This window comes from Mastigoproctus giganteus, chromosome 3, assembly GCF_048544385.1.
Source record: "Mastigoproctus giganteus isolate SK-2022 chromosome 3, ASM4854438v1, whole genome shotgun sequence".
Taxonomy (NCBI): domain Eukaryota; kingdom Metazoa; phylum Arthropoda; class Arachnida; order Uropygi; family Thelyphonidae; genus Mastigoproctus; species Mastigoproctus giganteus.
This window is the reverse complement of record NC_143577.1, coordinates 21,423,705-21,445,633: the sequence shown is the minus strand read 5'-3', so window position 1 is coordinate 21,445,633 and position 21,929 is coordinate 21,423,705. Positions and strand designations below refer to the sequence as shown.

Below are 21,929 nucleotides of genomic sequence, written 5' to 3'. Positions count from 1 at the left end.
AAAATTGGCAGGATTACCATGGCAACGCTTGAAGAGTGAAATGACAGCACCGTTAGTGATCACCATGACAACAGGCGATAACGAAATAGACAGGATTGTTGCATATCGCCATGGCGACGGGCGAACAGTAAATAGATGTTGGTATATCACCATGGCGATGCCTAAATTAGTTATGGCAACAGAGAGAGAGAGAGAGAGTATCACCATGGTGATGCCCAAACGATGTACATCACATTGTTGGCGGTCACCATGGCAACGGGCGAACAGTAAATAGATGTTGGTGTTGGTATATCATCGTGGGATGTCTAAATGATGAATATTGAATTGTTGGTTACCATGGAGAATAGAACTAAATTATCAAGTGTTATTGCCTGAATGATGCGTATGTATCATCAGTGATAGCCATGGCAACAAGAGAACACTAAAAGAGAGAGAGAGAGAGAGAGAGAGAGAGAGAGAGAGAGTATCACAATTGTGAGATCTAAGTGGTAAAATAAATAAAATAGTTAAAATAGAATATTGTTAGTGTGTCGTCATGGCAACGCCCGAAGAATGAAGTGTACTACATTGTAGGAGGGCGCCATTACTGAGCGTGCACAATGAAATATATCGTCATGAGCGAGCATTAAAAAAAATGCGAAATTTCAAATAAATCCCATTAGATCGAGAACGCGCCACACCTCTGCACCATCTAGAATTAACTGTCCACTGTTCAACTTTAATTCGGGTAGCGAAGTGGCTTTTTGCCATTTTTCCCTCCTTATTTCTTACTGCACCACTTTGCAGCAGACGACAGTTATAATTTCTGCCCCGAAACGCGCAGTAATCGCCACACGGCTGCTCCACTCACTCGGCAATCTTTCTGTTCTCCGAAATAGGTCAGCTATTTGTTCGCAGCCAACCCTCTCATTTCGCGCCATCTGTGGAGGCAGAAAACGGAAAACGACTCAACCAACGCCCACCAGGCGTCTGTAGGCAGCGGCACAAACAAAAACATCGCCGAACACCCGATCTTCGAAAACTGTCACGATTTAAGTCGCAAACAAATGAGAGCACCAAACGCCGAAAAATTACCCCGAATCGGATCCGCTGTCCACGTTTGGTGTCCTCAGACCAATTGCGGACTTCTGTCCAGGCGTCTCTTGTAGCAGATGAGGCCCCGACGCCCTATCGGTACGTAGGTAGTGCGTAGGATAATATGCGCGTGTTACTGACCGCCTTCAGCCTGTCGCGATTCCATCGACACTGTCCGCAAAGCTGTCGCTGACGTTGAACTCACCTGCGTTCCAAATTCGATCCTACGCCAGCGACTGAATGCAATTAAAAATTTCGACCTCACGGGACAGGCCATTAGCATTGGGACTGCATCTGCAACTCTTAGGGAGTGCATTTCATTGTTCACGTGTTTCCATGGTGAAAAAGAAAAAATCTGGGTGTTAATTTCCAGTTGATAAGTTTCCATGACGACAAAGACAAAATCAGAATGTTAATTTCGAGTTAAGTTTCCATGGTAAGAAAACAAAATTCTGAGTGTTAATTTCAAGTTAATGAGTTTCCATGGCGACAAAGGAAAATTCTGAGTGTTAATTTTTAATTGATGAGTTTCCAAGACGAAAAAGGAAAATTCTGAGTGTTCATTTCAAATTGATCAGTTTCCATGGCGACAAAGGAAAATTCTCAGTGTTTATTTCAAATTGATCAGTTTCCATGGCAACAAAAGAAAAATCAGTGTTCATTTTAAATTGATGAGTTTCCATGGCGACAAAGGAAAATTCTGAGTGTTCATTTCAAATTGATTAGTTTCCATGGCAACAAAAGAAAAATCGGAGTGTCCATTTCAAATTGATCAGTTTCCATGGCGACAAAGGAAAATTCCGAGTGTTTATTTCAAATTGATCAGTTTCCATGGCAACAAAAGAAAAATCAGTGTTCATTTTAAATTGATGAGTTTCCATGGCGACAAAGGAAAATCCTGAGTGTTCATTTCAAGTTGATCAGTTTCCATGGCAACAAAAGAAAAATCGGAGTGTCCATTTCAAATTGATCAGTTTCCATGGCGACAAAGGAAAATTCCGAGTGTTTATTGCAAATTGATCAGTTTCCATGGCAACAAAAGAAAAATCAGTGTTCATTTTAAATTGATGAGTTTCCATGGCGACAAAGGAAAATCCTGAGTGTTCGTTTCAAGTTGATCAGTTTCCATGGCAACAAAAGAAAAATCGGAGTGTTCATTTCAAATTGATCAGTTTCCATGGCGACAAAGGAAAATTCCGAGTGTTTATTGCAAATTGATCAGTTTCCGATTTTTCTTTTGTTGCCATGGAAACTGATCAACTTGAAATGAACACTCAGAATTTTCCTTTGTCGCCATGGAAACTCATCAATTTAAAATGAACACTGATTTTTCTTTTGTTGCCATGGAAACTGATCAATTTGCAATAAACACTCGGAATTTTCCTTTGTCAACAAAAGAAAAATCAGTGTTCATTTTAAATTGATGAGTTTCCATGGCGACAAAGGAAAATTCTGAGTGTTCATTTCAAGTTGATCAGTTTCCATGGCAACAAAAGAAAAATCGGAGTGTTTATTTCAAATTGATCAGTTTCCATGGCGACAAAGGAAAATTCTGAGTGTTTATTTCAAATTGATCAGTTTCCATGGCAACAAAAGAAAAAGCTGAGTGTTCATTTCAAATTGATCCGTTTCCATGGCAACAAAACAAAAATCAGTGTTCATTTCAAATTGATGAGTTTCCATGGCGACAAAGGAAAATTCTGTGTTCATTTCAAGTTGATCAGTTTCCATGGCAACAAAAGAAAAATTGGAGTGTTCATTTCAAATTGATCAGTTTCCATGGAAATAAAATGATCATTTTATCTTTTAATGGATATCTAACTATAGAGAAGTGTGGTGTTGGGTTCGCTCTTCACTCCAAATGTAGGAGTTTATCGTACAAGGAAACCGATCCAGACGCAGGAACAAAAAATTATGTAACTGGGACGTTTTCAGAAGTCTCCTTTCCTCTTTGTTTTCCTAATGAACGTGCTCTTTTTTTTTTCCTTTCATTTTTCCCAAGGGTCCGGTTAACTGGAGGAGAAACATTCCCAAGACATCCTGCAGCATTTTGCGAAGATTCCACACTTCGTCGACACCTCGTAAATGGAGACGTGAAATTCTCGTGCCTTTATTATCCCGTCACCCGTACCCGTAGGGGCGCCTCTGGCCATTTTTAAGACGTTTCGGGCACTTTCTTCAAAGAAATACAACTGGCTGGCTGTTGGTAGCTACCACTTAGGAGGCCAACTTGTAGAGAAACCGCACGGAAAGATATGACAAGGTTGGGATTGGGGGGATACCTTTCGCTTTCCTTCCTTTGGCTTGTACACATATTTCAATGTCTGTCCGGAAATGCTTCTGGATTGGCAAATGCGAGTATTGTAAGAGTATCACCTTGAATGGCTGACCAATTTCAGGTTGAGAGAACAACTTTTAAATACTACTAAGAAGAAAATTTTATTCTTCGTACTATTTTTTTGTTATAATATTCTTAGTAAATTCCCAACGAATGAAAATATGTTTTAAATGGAGCATATTTCAGTTCTTTAAATGATGGTAGAGTATATTTACTCTTCAGAGATTGTGTTCGTTTAACAGTGTTTGTTCCACGAGCCACAGAAGTTCGACAATATTTTGAAATTCATTTGTAAAAATAATCAAATGCAAGAAACAACTTGGACTTCGTTTTTACCATGAGAGAAGACGAATATTGTTCATGCATTTTTTATTATGTGATCACGATCAAATGAATCAGTAAAAGACCCTTTGTTGGATCAGGGATTGGTTAAAAGCTCTGAAGAGGAACCGCTGAATGAAGAAGGCAGATATGTTTTCACGGTTAGGAGACAGGTACCAGAGGAATGTTAAGCAGAAACAGAAGGCTGGATCTCGTGAGGTTTGCCTTTGGGCAGCGTGCTGGAATGAATTATCTCACATGAGGTCCAGGCGGAGAATTTGTTCAAGTTCAAAGCAAAATTGGATGAAGTTTTTTGGCGACAGGAAAGGGTTTTTTTTTTTTTTTTTTTTTGACAAATACAGAAAAGGCACACCGTCATGTATCATTTAGCCGTGTTACCAATAAAAATTTGGACATATGAAGAGAATTAACTCGAACAGAATACCATGAAGAATGGTTGAGATGAAAATGGTCAAGAAGAGGCCGAGAGGAAGACCCCGGAAAAGATGGAGAGAGCAGATTAGGGACGATATGGAAAAGAGGGAATTGAGTGGGAGAGAATGACAGAAGATAAGATAGATAAAGATGGAAGGCTTAGATTCACCTGACCCAACCATAGGTTAGAGCAGGGAGGAAAATACAAAAGTAATAAAAATCATTATTCTTTCACACCTTGGGGAACGGTTCCGGTTCTAATCCTATAAAAACAGAGGATTTTTTTAGGATTTCTTTCGTACCTTCACCAAGTTAATTAGTCTTGGCAGAAGATTAGATGGTTTACCTTTCCATAAACTCAGGTTTCTCATCCAGGAAAAAAAGAAAACCAAGCATAGAATACACGCAAAGAAGATTTATAGACATTACACATCTACACCGCAAATTCTTCATGAACCATAAGAACACAGCCTTCATTGAACTATCTTTTACTCTTTTTATGCACTGTCCAGTCCAAACATTATGACCATCTACCAAATAATCGGTGTGTCCTCTTCTACCCTCGGTGGATAGCACAAAAATGTATAATAATCGTCCTCTTCAGATGGGCTGGAAAAGAACTGAGTTTGAATCTGAATTACGCGAGGAATTAAGGGCTTTTTCTCAACGTGGCCATGTTACACTTGGTCTCCCCTGAGACCGAGAGTGGCATGATTTTTCTCCAGGAAACTCGGGTTTTTTTTATCCAGCAAACAGCAAATCGACCACAGAATAAGCAATTTACAGACATATTATGTACGCTCAATATGGCCTAAGTTGCTGATGAGTCTAAAACCGGACAATAACAACGACATGTCCTCTTCTTGCCGCAAGTACCACCCCCACACGGCAAGGTATTGAATCTATAAGGCCTTTCAGTGCTTTTTGTCCATACCAGGGGTTCTAGTTCTTGCCAGAAAAACATGCCCCATATTAAGCAAAACCACCACTTTTCTGGATAGTGGGTACCATACAGGATGGGTCCATGGACTCGTGTTGCACCAGGTATTTGGCCTTATCCTACCAGTACGCTTCCAGTCCACCAGTATCCAACCAGTGTACTGTTGACATCACAGCATTCGCCATCCACGATGACCAGAGGTGAGGAAAGGGTGTCTCTCGGGTCCTCTGTTCAGGAACTCCATACATCTCAAATGGCATCGCATCGTAAATTGGAACATTGTCCTTGCCTGCTCCATATTGTATTGAGATGTCACCTTCAGCACAGTGACCTACCATGGAGCCCCTACAACTCTTCTCCACTCTTCGCTTACCACAAACATCCACTTTCGGTAATCCTTTATAGTTAATTCTGTCAGTGGGAGGTAGTCTGGCCTATTCGATACCATTCCTTGTACTCCTTAATCGTAGTGGGCTGTAAGCAACCGACAATACGTGCCGTTTCCGATATGGAAGCATCTGATGCAATACCCTAACACCTCATATCCTTAGCTGCTTTGTTGCAAAGACAAAAACAACAATTGTGCCCAGGACGAAGAACCCCAATGATAGATCCAAAACGTGGATTGAGTAACATAGGGTTATAAATGGTCAATGGTTCAGCTTTACAGAAAGCAAAACCAGAACCTCCGAGGGTCATGGTCCTTGATATCTATTCCTTAATATGGCACCATAATGCTTCATCTATGTAACATGAAGAGCCCAGAGGTGTCTCCAAGGGTCATTTCCTGTTGTTTGAGGCGGTAATGCGAGATGTAATTTTGGTGTAGGCGTTGGGCTCCTTCCATTCTCTTGTTTACCCTATTTAGGTCATTATGTAGAGCAAAATTAGCGCAGAATGACCTCGCTGTAGATTACATGACAAATTACCATGCTACCGACAGTCCCATCTTGCATACAACGGATCCATGTGTGTTATTAGTTTGTCAGCAAGCACGCGTGTCTTTCCTTCAATGCCCCTTACAAACCTCATCTGTCCAACGCACACACGATCTGACTGTTGATGGAATAATTTTCTGGTTATAATGATCTGAGAAACTGGTTATTACAGAACCAAGAGGCAACAACCTGTCTTCTGTTTATCGTGTGGACAATGCATTCAAATATTCTTGATGGTGAAGAAAAATCTACCCTATTTATTTTCTTCAGAGCAGACGATCCGTTAGTAACTAGTATATTTGCATCTCTCTTATGCAAAAATATCTTTCTGTTGCATCTTTGTATTCTTTTAATTGCCCTTTTATCTCTATATCGATCTATCATTCCTGGTTTCCATAGCAACGTATCCAATTTATCCATCTCTTTATGCGTGCCCTATTTGGGTTGTGAGACTTTGTTAATACCATAATTTCGTTTGCTTTGTTTCGGTGTTTGCCAACTCGAGATTTATTTTTGCTTCTGTATTGTTAGATTATCGTCTGGTCTTTTGTTATTAAGTTTATCTTGTTTTGATCTTGTTTTTATTGTATTGTTGACGTTATTTTAGAAAATTCCATTGTTATATTGTCGTCTGTCGTTAGCGTATCGTTTGGTTTGTTTTTAGTGTATCGTTTGGTGTTTGCTAGTGTTATCATATCATTAGTTTATCACTGGTAAATAATTTTAAATAACTGTTAGAAATTATCTTCTTTAGAAGGGTCCTGTTGAGAAACTAGGCTTCTGTTCTTAGATACTGTCTTTCTTATTTGATGTCGTTTGGTTTTTATTAGAATCTACACTACTCGACAAAATTAACAGAACAGACTGTTTTTCATGAATATTTTATCGAACTATTGCTGAAGGCGAATTCTTGAGATAATAGGTATCCTGGCATGCAAATTTCGAGTATCCAATAGAAATCGATCTACCACCTTATAGAGTGGCACATTATGTAAAGTATTCAAGCCTATAAAAACACGGGTTGCAACCACATCACTTCTTTCCCGTTTTTTGGCTTGCTCAATGGGATATTGATAACTCCAGTATTGAGGATGGCAAGAAATCCTCCTTTAGATGATTCTTTGAGATGGGAAGTTTGTGGTGGAGGTGGCATATTGGCTTAATGCGTTACGCAATGTCGTCTTGGCACTTTGGAAGCAGTTTCATGAGAGCTGGCCAAGGTTGCCCAAGGGCAAGTCAACCAGAACAGACAGCTATCTGGAATGCGGTACCATCCCTCGAACTTCAGAGAAAGGGACTCTTACGGTGGAGGCATTGTATCTTGTATGGACTTCTGTAATGTGACCTTTTTTGGTAATTGTTATACAACCTCTATAAATGTCCCTTACACCTGTCCAAAGTTTCTCGCTGTCTCCTCATTTTCTCTATTCTATTCAACACCACCATTCCAAATTTTGTCCAGCTTCATCGCAAGCTGCACGAGTTACACCACGTTTTCTACGTGTTCTGCTAATTTTGTTCAGCAGTGTAGTTTGGGTTTCTCACTGTTGGAAACTTCCATTGCGGATTTTTCGTTTGAAGTTTTCATTGTCCAACAACTTGTCGGTTGGTGTTTCTTCGCTAATAGCTTCAATACTCAAACGATAAAATGCTATTTTATCGTTTGAGTATTGAAGGAAGAAGATGGAATATTGATACAGCAATAGCTTCAAATTAATCAACACATTTATTGACAACAAGCTAAATTAGTGCAGCTTCCAGTTCAAGTTGTAATTTGGGTCTTTGGGGGGTCCAAAAGATCAGTCACTGATGTGAAGCCGAGAAGTGTAGAAACTGACGTAGTTTGTCATTTTACTGTTGGCTATCGTTTGGTCTTTGGATTAGTATGCGCTAATAGCTTGTAGATGGCATCGAATGCGCATGTGCATTCGTGTTTGTTTCGCGATGTGGTCTAATTGGCTGGTTGCAGCAGACGTAATTAACACAGGTGTCTTTTCAAAACGTTCCTTCCATCAGCTATTAACATATTTAGATCTCCAAACTGCGGGTGGCCCCTTATTACTGCAACTGGTAAGTGAATTCATGAGTCCCCCTGAAACCTCTCTACTAAATCACGTCCCGCGGTTTTTTGCGTGCCCTCGTCAGACAGGTATGATACCATCGGGCACGCTTCGTTCCGACCATGACGCCTTTATTACCATACTGCACAGGGTCCAACCGACAAAACAAACACGGGGGTCTTGGGAACAGAACTGAACATACGACCTTCCAGCCACACGGGGAAACGCTTTCCTTAAAAGGAAGCAGAAGATCGCTCGATGCCAAACACAAGTTAAAGATGACGTCAACTGGTTTACCCGTAATTAAACTTCGTGTCTGATGCGGGATTTGAATTAAGGGAGAGAGAGAGAGAGAGAGAGAGAGAGAGAGAGAGAGAGAGAGAGAGAGAGAAGGTCATAGAAAGTCGTTCGTGAGGATTAACGTTTGAAGTTTGTATGCCTTCTCTACTCGATGTTATAAAATTTTCAGCTGAGTGTGATTGTAATCACAGTATTGGTGACGTAATACATACAACAATTGGTGGCGTAGTCGTTTGGATAGACTGCGCGTGCTTTTTTTTTAGAAATAGCCATTGTTGATTTAGTATTAAGAACTGTCTTTGTCGTTTGTTTGTTAGATTATCTGTTGGTCTTTACGTTTTAGTTTGTTGGTTAGATTATCTGTTGTCGTTTGCTTGTTAAATTATCGTTTGGCTTTTGCTTATTGAAACCATCATTATTAATTGTTGGTTATGTGATTTTTCGTTTAATTAATTACATAACTGCGTTGTATCCGACATGCACACGGAACGGGACCTGCTCAAAACCATCATCAGCAGGAAATGCAAATACCTAGGTCACATCGCTAGGAACCAACAAAAATATCACCTACTACCACTCATCCTGGAGGGAAAGATCGAAGGCAAGAAACGCCCAGGCAGACCGAAAATGGCATGGCTAGATAACATCAACACCTGGCTTCACATGACAACAGCACAAATTCTACACGCAGCGCTAGACAGAGAACAATATCAAAACGAAGTCGCAAACGCCATTCGGCAGCAGTAAAGAAGAAGAAGCGTTGTATCCAACGAATATGATCACAAACGCCTTTTATTTCTTTGTCGTTTGTTTATTAGATTATGTGTTGGTCTTTACTTTGTCGTTTGTTTATTAGATTATGTGTTGGTCTTTACTTTTTCGTTTGTTTATTAGATTATGTGTTGGTCTTTACTTTGTCGTTTGTTTGTTAAATTATCTGTTGGTCTTTGCTTTGTAGCTTGTTAGTTAGATTATCTGTTTATCTCTGCCTTGTAGTTTGTTAGTTAGATTATCTGTTTATCTCTTGTTATCTGTTTAACGAAGAAACGACAAAGCAGAGATTATCTGTTTATCTCTGCTTTGTCGTTTCTTCGTTACTTATATGTTGGTCTTTGCTTTGCCATTTGTTTGTTAGTTATCTGTTGGTCTTTGCTTTGTGGTTCGTTTGTTAGATTATACAAATTTGTATGTTGGTCTTTGCTTTGTCATTTGTTTGTTAGTTATATGTTGGTCTTTGATTTGTGGTTTGTTTGTTAGATTATATGTTGGTCTTTGATTTGTGGTTTGTTTGTTAGATTATATGTTGGCCTTTGATTTGTCCTTTGCTTGTTAAATTATCGTTTGACCTTTGCTTTTTCGTTTGTTTGTTGGTTGTCTGTTGGTCTCTGCTTTGTAGTTTGTTTGTTGGTTGTCTGTTGGTCTCTGCTTTGTAGTTTGTTTGTTGGTTGTCTGTTGGTCTCTGCTTTGTAGTTTGTTTGTTGGTTGTCTGTTGGTCTCTGCTTTGTAGTTTGTTTGTTGGTTGTCTGTTGGTCTCTGCTTTGTAGTTTGTTTGTTGGTTGTCTGTTGGTCTCTGCTTTGTGGTTTGTTTGTTGGTTATCTGTTGGTCTTTGCTTTGTAGTTTGTTTGTTAGATAATCTGTTGGTCTTTGCTTTGTAGTTTGTTTGTTAGATAATCTGTTGGTCTTTGCTTTGTCGTTTGTTTGTTAGATAATCTGTTGGTCTTTGCTTTGTCGTTTGTTTGTTAGATAATCTGTTGGTCTTTGCTTTGTCGTTTGTTTGTTAGATAATCTGTTGGTCTTTGCTTTGTCGTTTGTTTGTTAGATAATCTGTTGGTCTTTGCTTTGTCGTTTGCTTGTTAGATAATCTGTTTGCGTTGCAGTTTGCTTGTTACATTATCTGTTGGTATTTGATTTCTCGTTTGCTTATTAAATTAACGTTTGGCCTTTGCTTTATAGTTTGTTTGTTAGATTATCCGTTGTCTTTGAAGTGTCGTTTGCTTGTTAAATTATCGTTTGGCCTTTGCTTATTCAAACCGTGATTATTAATTGTTCGTTATGTGATTTTTCGTTTAATTACATAAACGCGTTGTAATTATTTATAATAAATATTGTAAATATTTTTTGCCTATAAATGGAGAATGGAAATCAATCTCTTTACAGCAGAATTGTTCTATCACGCAAGCAGCTCTGACGTAACAAATGTTTCTTACAATGCAGACCGAAATACAATACATTAGCTAAACACAGATTGCGCTCCCTACCGGACAATACGAGAACTACATCGGGACAAGTTACTGTTACGAGATAAAGTTTTCTTCCCTCCTGCTGTCCAAAAGTCACTACCGCTTTTTCCCGCCACCTCCACAACTTTCGCTTTCGGCAACACCTGTTCCAACACCTCGGCGTCTTCAACCCCCGCGAACCTCCCCTCCCCTCCCCTCAACTGCGCCGTGTATGGAGTAGCGTTACTTTCGCTGTCCTCGATACCGAAACGCTAAAGGTACTTGTCCCTCTGGTTTGTTGCTTAGCAACCACCTCGAAACGGAGAAAAATGGTACCCCGCCTCTACTACGATCTCCTTTGCCTTTTTTAGCAATGACCTGCCGGAAGGGGCGCTAGAGTAGCTCGTTCTCGTCGCCGTATCAAATGCCTACCTGTGGGTTGTCAGCTATGACGACGTCATGCACGCACTTTACTTTGAGCAAGAGAGGGAATCTATGCCTGGCTGGGAGGTCGTGATGTATACCTGGCGTTCGGACCGAAACGTGCTACCATAAGTGAGCGAAAAGGTTACCCACCTGTAGCGTCGTTAGGCTTAAGGCGGATGCCGAGCCGGGAGGGCGTTTTTCCGCTGTGATGATGCGCGTCTCCCGTCAAGCTGGAGTTGGTCCCGAGAAATCGTGAAAGCATGTAAGTGGTATTAGTGTTAAGTGAAATGCGTGAATGTTTAAGTCGCTTTTAAGTGATTTTAGGCCCACGTCTTGAATATTAACAGTAACGTTAATTTTTCCTCCTCACAGACAGGTGGGAATATCCGCAGTCTGAAGAAGGTTTTTAACTGACAAGCCGAAACGTCACCGGGTTTGAACGAAAGATTTTGTCTAAATAAGAATTAAAATGCTATTGTGTTTTAGAATATACATCAATAGAAGAATTTAATAAATCGAGCATCTATATATTAATAATTTATTTTCAAAACAACCTCAACGGGTTGTTAATCAAGCTAATTAAGATCTTAATTGCTAAACGTGACCGGGTTACTTTTCTTCAGTGAGCAGCCCTTGGCAGCAAAGATTTTCTGTAGACGTTAGGCACAGCAAAAGTATGACCTAGTTTCTGACCACGTGATCCACCACAAAGAACTTTTGACAGCACCTTGTCTTGGTGGTGTCCTGTCGCATACTAAACACCCAACATTTGCTTACAAAAGTACTAAATTGTCGGCTCACCTGATAGCATCGCAGGCCTTGAGGGTTGGGTATCTCGCGCTGTCAGCCCTCCCTTATGACAACACATTTCATTTCCTGTGAGAGCCGAACTGGTTGACCCTGACAGCTCCCCTTTTTTTGCAATCCACTTCTAAAGAATCAATCTCTGCTCAGATATTGATCAGCGGAAAACAACTGTGGTCTAAAAGGGTCTTAGTGCAATGCTAGGTCACACCCTATTAAATGACAGAACGATTATAAAAAGAGGAAGTGTGTCACCTGGTGGTATTCGCAAGGGTTTGGGACTGGCTTTGTGATTGAAACAGATAATTATGATCAGCTGGGTGAGACTTGTAATGCGTGGTTAATGGAATGACGAATTCTTCTATCATTTCCTCAGATTCTCATCTTAACTATTACGTAATATTAAGGAGGAACTTCAACCATATTTCTTAATATTTGCATGATTCACTTCCTTTCTCTTTCTAGAGCAAATTGCACATTCTTTCTGTGTCACGAGAAAATATGATTTTATTATATTAAAATCTTTAAGAATTATTTCTTATTAAATTGAATTCGACTGGACGGTGGAATGGTTGAAAAAGATCATGTGGTCTGACGAGTCTCGATTTACAGCAATAGTAGTACAAAAGTGTGGAATGAACCTTATGAAGCCATGCATCCAAATTTTAGTGTCCACCACTGAAACGGCTGGAAGTGGTGTCGTGGTATGGTGTGTTCTATTGGTACAGATTGTATCCTCTCAGACCGTTGTCTGCAGCGAATATTTTTCTGTCGTATTGGACCAACTTCATCCTTCAGTGCTTCATTTTTACCCGGATTGCGATGGATTCTTTGAAGACGAAAACACAACTATCCACAGTGTAGAAATTGTATCAGAATGACTAGAGGGGCATTGCCAATATTTCCAATTCTCCAGATCTTCGCACCAATTAAGAATCTTTGGGATATTTTTGAAAGGCCAGTTCGGCTTTGAAGTACCTACCACAATAGAGCAGTTGGCAAATATCCTGAAGGTAGAATGATCAAATCTAGAGCTAGACTTCCTCAGACACTTAGTGGAATCCCTGCTACTTAATGTACTGGCTGTAATTCAGGAAAAGGGTGGTCCTACTAGATATCGATTACAGGTTTCTAATTTTTTGACCAGTGATTGTACGTTACATCTTCTAAAGAAGAAGGTTCCATCAACTGTTCGATGTTGGTGGTTTGCAATGTATTTTTCCTTGACCACATTGCACATCAATCTCTCAGCTCAAAAAGTGTCTTGAATTATGGGGCATTTATGCGTCCTGGTAAAAAAACAAAATACTTCGTGACAACAGGATAAAGCATTGAAAATCTGCGACCTCTGGTCATCCATTGATGACGATGATCCTAAAGAAATTCTACGTCTTCCTTAGCTCTAGTCTTCTAATAATGCGATAAAATTAATTAAAATTCCATCGAAAAGTGAAATTAATTAATATTCCTGTTTTCCAACTCACGAAAATTGAGCTGTCATCCCAAGAAAACGTGTACACACATCATTTCCTGACAGCTGTGTAACGTCTTAGACATAATAGCAGAAAACCGGAAGCAGGTTGAACATGTGATGGGCAAGGAGTTAAAAAGGATATTCATGAGGACAGAGCAAGAAAAATTTCCATCCAGTGCCAGCCTGTGTGTTTAAATTCGACTGTAAATTTCCATAATGGTCATATTTGCTGAATATGAAATGTAAGCGATAAAATGAATGAAGTACTTCAGCGTCATCTGGTGAGAAAGTGCTTTGTGAAAGAAAACCATTAGAAATAAAAGCCACGGATGACAGATACGGTCCAAGAGCTAATTTATGTTCGTTATTATCCCTTTCAGGAAAAACAGGACCCCTTTGTCTCCTGACCCTTAGATTGAGATCGTTTCCATGGGAACTGAGACTAAATTAGCTTCTTGGGTGTTGCCTTGAGTAGAAAATAAAACGCGACAGAGAAAGAGAGCTTTAAGATGGCCGAAGATCTAAATCTCCGAAAGTGTCCAATAGAATATATTACCACAAACATCGAGTTTATTACAGCAATCAAAAATTTAATCTTTGTGCAAATAGAATGGTAAGAAAACAGACGGATGTTCCATTGAAACCATAAGGTCATTTCAGCCATCGGCAAACACCTTGAGGAATGCTGAAGAGGTGGTTTTACCAGATATGGAAAAGTCAAACAAAGTTGAGCATCTTTTCCCCGAAATGTGTAAGCATTCTCTCGTCTACCAGATGGCAACATTAAAGAGATTGAAGCAAATTCTGTTAATTCTTGCTCTCTAGTAGACGTCCGTTTATAAAGGGGGCACTTTTGCTTGGGGGTTGGGCTGTTGTCTTTTTGTGTACGTGTGTGTGTTTGGAGCATCTTCTTAGTGATTTTCTAAGAAGCAGGTTTGAAAACTACATGTTTGGTGACCTTGGCACATATACCGTATTCGGTGGGGTCAAGTCGTCTGTGCGAGGGTGTTCTGGTACAAGCTGGCGTCCTTGGAAACTGTGTTGGTGGATGCAAGATTTTAAATGCACATAAATGCCACCTGTGGATATATTCGGGAGAAAGTTACGGTTGTCTGCCAAATACCAAATTGGTTCATCATCATCTCATAGCGGATGTCAAAACTAGAAAGACAGCGTTTCGCAAAAGTTGCTCTCATATATGTTTGACTTCCAAACTGAATAAGTTCCATCTTATGGAAAAATCCTTTCCCCCCCTAGTCTCCTGTTCCCATGGAAACGATTGAGATCGTTTCCATGGGAACTGAGACTAAATTAGCTTCTTGGGTGTTGCCTTCGGTGGAAAATAAAACGCCATAAAGAAAGAGAGCCTTAAAGATGGCAATCTCAAATCACTGTCTAATTTCGACAAATGTGGAGGAAAAACTTCAAAAGTAGATCAAACAGTTCTATCAACACATATATTTGAAAAATACGAAGAGTTTCTAGAATTGATTAATCTTTCAAATTTTTCCAAAGATTGACATGGGACCACTATTTTGTGCGCAAATATTTCCTAAATATTATCACGTAAACATATTATCTTATTTATTATAATTCCTAAGTGAACATATTTCCCTAATTATTATCGTTCCTATATAAACAGATTTTTCAGATTATTATCATTTCTACATAAACTAATTTTCCTAATTATTATCATTAGTATGTAAACAGTTTCGTGATTATTATCATTTCTATGTAAACATATTTTATAATTATCATCATTTCTTCCTAATTATATTTTATTATTATCATCATTTATACATAAACATATTTTCTGAACTATTATAATTTCTACATAAACACATTTTTCTGATTATTATCATTCCTAAAACACATTTTCCTGATTATTACTATTATTCCTATATAAACATATTTTATAATTATTATAATTTCTACATAAACACATTTTCCTGATTATTATTATTCCTATATAAACATATTTTATAATTATCATCGTTTCTACATAAACATATTTTATAATTATCCTTATTTGTACGTAAATGTTTTATAATTATCATCATTTATCCATAAACATTTCTACGTAAACATATTTTATAATTATCATCATTTCTTCCTAAATATATTTTATTATTATCATCATTTATATATAAACATATTTTCTGAACTATTATAATTTCTACATAAACACATTTTCCTGATTATTATTATTCCTATATAAACATATTTTATAATTATCATCGTTTCTACATAAACATATTTTATAATTATCCTTATTTGTACGTAAATGTTTTATAATTATCATCATTTATCCATAAACATTTCTACATAAACATATTTTATAATTATCATCATTTCTACTTAAACATATGTAAATGTTTTATAATTATTCTCATTTATTCATAAACATATTTTCTCAACTATTATAATTTATACATAAACACATATTTTTGATTATTATCGTTTATACATAAACATAGTTTCTACATAAGCATATTTTCCAGATTATTATCATTACTATGTAAACATGTTTCATAATTATCATCTCTATGTAAATATATATTCTCAACTATTATAATTTCTACATTAACAGACTTCCTGATTATTATCATTTCTACTTAAACAGACTTCCTGATTATTATCATTTCTACTTAAACATATTTCCCTAATTATTATCATTTCTACTTTAACATATTTCCCTAATTATTATCATTTCTACTTTAACATATTTCCCTAATTATTATCATTTCTACTTCAACATATTTCCCTAATTATTATCATTTCTACTTCAACATATTTCCCTAATTATTATCATTTCTATATAAATACATTTTCTAATTATTATCATTTCTCATTAAGGTATTTCAAATTGCCATAATGTTATTATAATGTTATAATAATCTAAATTAATAATCTAAATAAATAAAATAATATAAAATTAATTATATTACTGTGTATAGTTTAAATTCTAATTTAAAATAACTATTATATATTCTTAAAATTACTATAATTTATGCATAAAATGTATTTCCATAAATCATTATCTATCTAATTATTAATCATTCTATATATAAATATATTATAATTATTATAAAATATAGAATTCCAATTATTATTATCTCTGTTGATAATATAAAAAGGAAAGAAACACAAAAGTGTACAATAAATTCTCCTATTCCAACTTAATTTTAATCTGGTTGCCTAGCAACCGTGGCAGAGTCACGTGAAAAAGATAAAGATGCGTTTTCAAAGAGCTTTCCTATTAAGTTGTCAAGGCAACTTTTCATTGCTGACTTTTGCACTATTTCTTTTTTTATTTATTTATTTATCACCGCGTGCATGAACTGTCACTCTGATATAATTCAACCTTCCATCCATTATTTTTTCTGTCTATTTTATCGTATTTGCCAAAGTGCATTTAATCACACGTTGATGTTAACAAATACAAAATTTTGTTGGCATTTTGAAAGAAAAATCGCCATATTTAAGATCATACAAAAAAAGGAACCCATTCCAAAGGATAAATAACATAAATGACCCTAATTATCTTTAAAATATTGTTATTTACCAATTTTTCATCTATTACAGATTAATTAATCTACGGAAGGTGCAGATCCGTGGACCAAAGGAGTCTTCCAAAGATGTGCCCTTAAAAGGTAAAAATATTATTAATTATTTTCATTAATTTTTAAATAATTATTTTATTTTAATCCTTTAAATTACCTGGCGTAATTAATTGATAGTGTTTTTCGCTGGATTTAATATTATTTAGATTGATGCAAAGTCCATTTTCTCTTTCTCTTTCATCCTATCACTAAATCATCGTCATTTCCGAGATATGGACGTTCACCCTAAGCTTCTTCGAGAGGTCGGAGGTCATACGCAAAAAAAGTAGATCAATTAACCTTTGACATCCGTCTCGTTTATTAATCATGTTATCGTTTCCTATTTTTCTCATCGGAGGGGTCACGTCATGTCAGCTTTTGCTACTCACAAGAGGTCGCTCACATCTTTCTTTCGATATTAGGGAAGTTTATTTCTAATAAACAAGTGGTGCAAGTCACCACGAGGGATAAGATGACCCCTCGCCTCACTCCAGAGCGGTTTTCTCGGTGACAGTCGTAGAAACCACTGTCGGTTGGTGTGATATGGCTCTGACAGGGCACATTATTATGATTCTAATTAAAGCAAACTCATTAGGGGGTTTGAACACCAAAGAACAAACCCCCTCATGAAATAATCATTATTAGCACGTTTTGCGCATGCCGACAGCGACGCGTGATCAAAGAGGTTACATATCCCCCCTTCCCCGGACCCTAAAGAAATTCTTTTCATTATTGATATTTGACGTTAAATTACATCTGAATACATTGCCTGATCAAAATATTAGAAGTCACTGATAAATTCAAGTCTGCAATCCACAGATTTGCGATAGTTTTCTTCCCCTCACCGAATACTCAAATGGGGGATGGAGGGGGGGGGATGATTGCCAAAACTAAGCGTATATTAATGAAGTCCTTTTATATAAATACCTGAACAAGACTTCTGATATTTTGACTAGGATGTGTCTCTGAGAAAAATGGCATCTCATTGTTATCTTTCACATTCCAGAAAAGCCATGAAGCCCCTGGTGTTTCCTCTTCTGTTGATGGCCACGGTAAGTGGAAATTTATTGCTATTTGAATATAGAAGTGTAGTAATAGAAAGGAAACTGGACATTCATTCTTTAAAATGGTTAAGGAATTGTATCAATAGATGCAATTCCTTGGTATTGCATTATCATCAATATGACTAGGTCAGGCTTTAAAATTTAACTTGAATTGGAGTGTTTGCCTTTTTTGTTTCAGTGTTAGCCTGACTTTAGATATCGGTCCAGTATGATTGGACTGATGTCTGAAGTCCAGTATGATGTCCAAGGTCCAGTATGACCTATGTCTACCTTGGGTGATAAAAACTCAACTCATCCTACTAGGTGTTTACCCCAATTCAGTAAGAACAAGATCAGGGACCACAGAGATCTGTAACGTGGTCTGATATCTTCCAGGAATGATTAATTGATCATTACAAATAGACAGGTAGGCACCTACGCCCGTATGTAGGCAGGTAGGTAGGTTGAAGGAGTTAAGGAACCCGAAAATTTACAGATGCGTTCGAGGCGACCTCTCCAATATGGTGGGTGTCATTTGTTTCGCCTACTTGGGTTCAAGGCAAGCAGAGACGTAGAAGACGCGCATGAGCAGGTCGTTCAGCTCGATGATTTTTCCGTGCTCCAACAGCAGAGGGTGAACGAACTTTCACTTTTAAGCAAGTTTTACCATCTTTTGATCCCATCGATTGGACTTGACCAGGTTATTTCTCAGGAAATGCTACGTCTCCAAAAGGGGAACCAACATTGCGGCGAATGCCGTTATTTGTGCTGGTCATCACCAGGCGGCGCTTTGCGTATTTGTTAAAATTAAATGTCTTCAGGAGATGCGAGGAACAATCTACCCTTGGTACATATTTACGTATTGTTTCTCTTAATAAATACACCACCAGGTGGCGCTTACCGCCATCTAAGGTATCTTTTGACCATTTAAAATGTCTTTGCTTGAACTTAGCACTTCCTGCTTTTAGGTGGTTTATACTGAATTAAATATAAATTTAAAATATTAAATTTAATTCAAAACAACCTAAATGTTGCTGTAATCTTTTCTTAAAACTTCTTGTATGATAGAAGACAGTCAAATAAGTGTGCATTATTGTATATTTAGATATATTTCTTTTTTTTGAATAGCTGTCCACCGTGAGGGGACAGGAAGGTCAAAGGGACGATAGCCACGTAGAGAATGTTGTAAGACAAGCAGTTGCAGATGAATTCAGTAGCGAAATTTTGACGAACAGGACTAAAGGTGAATAAAATATTAATCATAAATTAAAAAAAATCGTGTAAAATGGAAAATTTATGCTTTAAAAATATGACTGTGTTAAACGGGCTTTAAATTCTACAAAACATACGTTCCAGCATCTAAATGAAAACTATTATTGTTCCACTGCATGAATAAACAATTGGGATAATTTCATACTTGAAATATATATTAAAATATTTTTTAATATTTAAAATAAATTAAAATATTTAAAATACCTCAATAAATAATGAAATTAAAAAATATATTTCTGATATAAAGGGGTGGAAGGTAGGAAGTCATGAATATTAAATTATTAGTGTATTAGCAATCGTGGGACCCGGGTTCCACCCTATATCATCCCTAATGGCCATGTTTTAAGTAATGTTTCTTTCTTTCTTTCAATAGCTTTCCTTGGCTGTGCCTCTGGAGAGATGGTTGTGAAGCTTAACTTCTCTGAGCCATTCCGAGGGGTCACTTATACAGATTACGACCGTACCAGTCCTTGTCGCTTCTACGGGGATGGCAGCAAATATTACGAGCTCCGTATCCCCCTCAAAGGGTGTGGTACTCGACAGGTGAGTTGGTTTCGCCCACGTAGAGACGTGAACTGTGTGTGATGAGTCCCTGTATGAGGGATTGGATGCATTAATTCTGGGGGAAATGGGGGGGTTGCAGAGAGAAGAAAGTGAAGATTATTCAGCGAAAGAATCTCAGGTGTAAATAAACACCTGCAAAATGTTTAAGGAGTGAGCTACCTTTTATGAAAGTGACTTTTAATTTATCTACTGATGTTGCCTCCTCTATTAAAAAAAACAAGTCGTGTTGTTCGATAAATAGCTCCATCTATTCCGTTTTTATTTTTTTTCTATTAATTAAATTTTAGATTCATTTTTAATTTAAAATATGAAATTATTTAACCGAATATTCTTAGATTCAAGAAGAGTTCCCCGTTTTGTCGTCAGATGGCGCCTCCTGCAAGAAATATTTTTTATAATATCGATTTACCTAAATGTTTTTTTTTTGAACGATGTCAGGTTTATTTATTAAGAACCGATGCGCCATCTAGTGTCCAATTCCAAAATTACATAATAACTGTTTATACTTTATACCGTTATTGTTAATTATCTTATTGATTTGATCGTTGGCGCCATCTACCGGAATTATATGGACCTTCGGATGATTTAATTCTCATATTTTAACTTTTTTTTTCTTATAATTAAATTTAACTCTCATTTAACTTTTCTCATATTTATTCTACTTTTAGCTAGTTTCATGAACTAACCTTAAACTCATGATCTTGGTGTTAAAAATATGAACAAAGCAAGTGTTATTTAAGATCAACTTTAAAATTATATAATAATTGTTCCTACTTTCAGCCATTTTTAAAATATTAAAATATCATAGATTTTATCATTGGCGCCATCTACCGGAATTGTGTGAAACTTCTGACAAATTGAATTTCATATCCGGCAGCCATATTTGAAGTGGGGAACCGAGCTGCGTGTTAGAATCTGAGTTTTTTTTGGAATTAATCAGAAAACTCAGGCATTTTTGGAGTGTTTTATTAATTATCTCGCAAATAAAGATCTGGTCCTCTTCCACAATTTCTTTCTTTCTTTGTAGAACTGCCCAGATCCAGCTCATTCCTTCCTTAAACTTCAGTGGAAGGGAAAATATTGTAGGAAATTATTAATAAGGCAATCTGGGGACATTTATAAAGAAATGGCATTATGATGGGCAAACAACATAGTTTTGTTATGGACAAATCATGTTTAACTAATCTTTTATGCTATTTTGACACAGTTCCTCATGAACTGAATGTAGGAAACAATTTCGATATAGTTTATTTGGATTTTTAGCAAGGCATTCGACTCAGTCCCTCATGAGAGGTTACTGTATAAGCTGGAACATGTTGAGGTTCTGGAAAGACTCTAAGATGGAGTTCAAGATGGTAGAAGGCAGAGGGTTGTGATTAATGGATATTCTTCAGATTTTGTAAAGTCAGGAGTGGGGTCCCTCTAGGATCACTTCTTGGACCAAGCACTGCTCTTCAAGGAAGGCTTGAACAGACTTCAGGAATGGTCAGAAAAGTGTCACCTATATTTCAATGCGTCAAGATGGAAGGTCTTTGAAGAATAGCAACCCAAAAATAACTTATACATTTGGTTAAATTAAAAACGGTAGAGGAAGAAAGGGATCTGGGAGTTACTATACGGGAAGATCTGAAGTTTCTGAGCAGTGTAAACAGGCAGCCTGGAAAGCCCATGTTGTTCTATCGATGGTTTATCAATCAATATCCTGTAGAGATAGGGAGATCGTAATCACAGTGTATAAGGCAATTGTAAGACCATATTTGGAATACTGTGTCCAAGTATGGAGAATTCCAAATGTGGTCTTACAATAAGCCGAATATCAAATGTGATCTTTCAAGAAGCTGAAGATATCTCGCTTCTTGAAAGGATCCAAAGACGGACAACTCGCATGGTGAGAGATCGGAAAAGGGCGAATGTACGAGGAAAGACTTCGATTATGTGGGCTACTTGGCCACTAGACATCTAAGGGTGGGACCTGATTGAGGATTATAAAGCTCTGAGAGTTAGTGAAATGAATGAAGGTGAAATGTTTGCTGTTATAAAGAATTCCAGAACTAGGACCATGAATTCAATTTACAGGGGAAGAAGTTTAAACGAAATTGTGGGAAGTTTTCTTTTATC

The 21,929-nt window shown here is 37.3% G+C and overlaps 1 protein-coding gene across 2 annotated transcripts in view; it reads left to right on the top strand.

The window, feature by feature from the left end:
• The window catches only part of LOC150087788 (uncharacterized), a 63,789-nt gene that overhangs the window by 36,398 nt on the left and 5,462 nt on the right, over positions 1 to 21,929 (top strand). The window contains exons 1-5 of one of the 2 annotated variants that reach the window (XM_090369203.1): positions 11,095 to 11,314; positions 16,916 to 16,983; positions 17,939 to 17,984; positions 19,104 to 19,218; positions 19,621 to 19,790. In XM_090369203.1, coding sequence (XP_090225329.1) covers positions 17,946 to 17,984; positions 19,104 to 19,218; positions 19,621 to 19,790 — 324 coding nt within the window. In that variant the 5' untranslated portion in view covers positions 11,095 to 11,314; positions 16,916 to 16,983; positions 17,939 to 17,945. Of the gene's footprint in view, positions 1 to 11,094; positions 11,315 to 16,915; positions 16,984 to 17,938; positions 17,985 to 19,103; positions 19,219 to 19,620; positions 19,791 to 21,929 lie in introns of those variants that run through there. The other variant, XM_090369202.1, reaches the window with a different exon arrangement.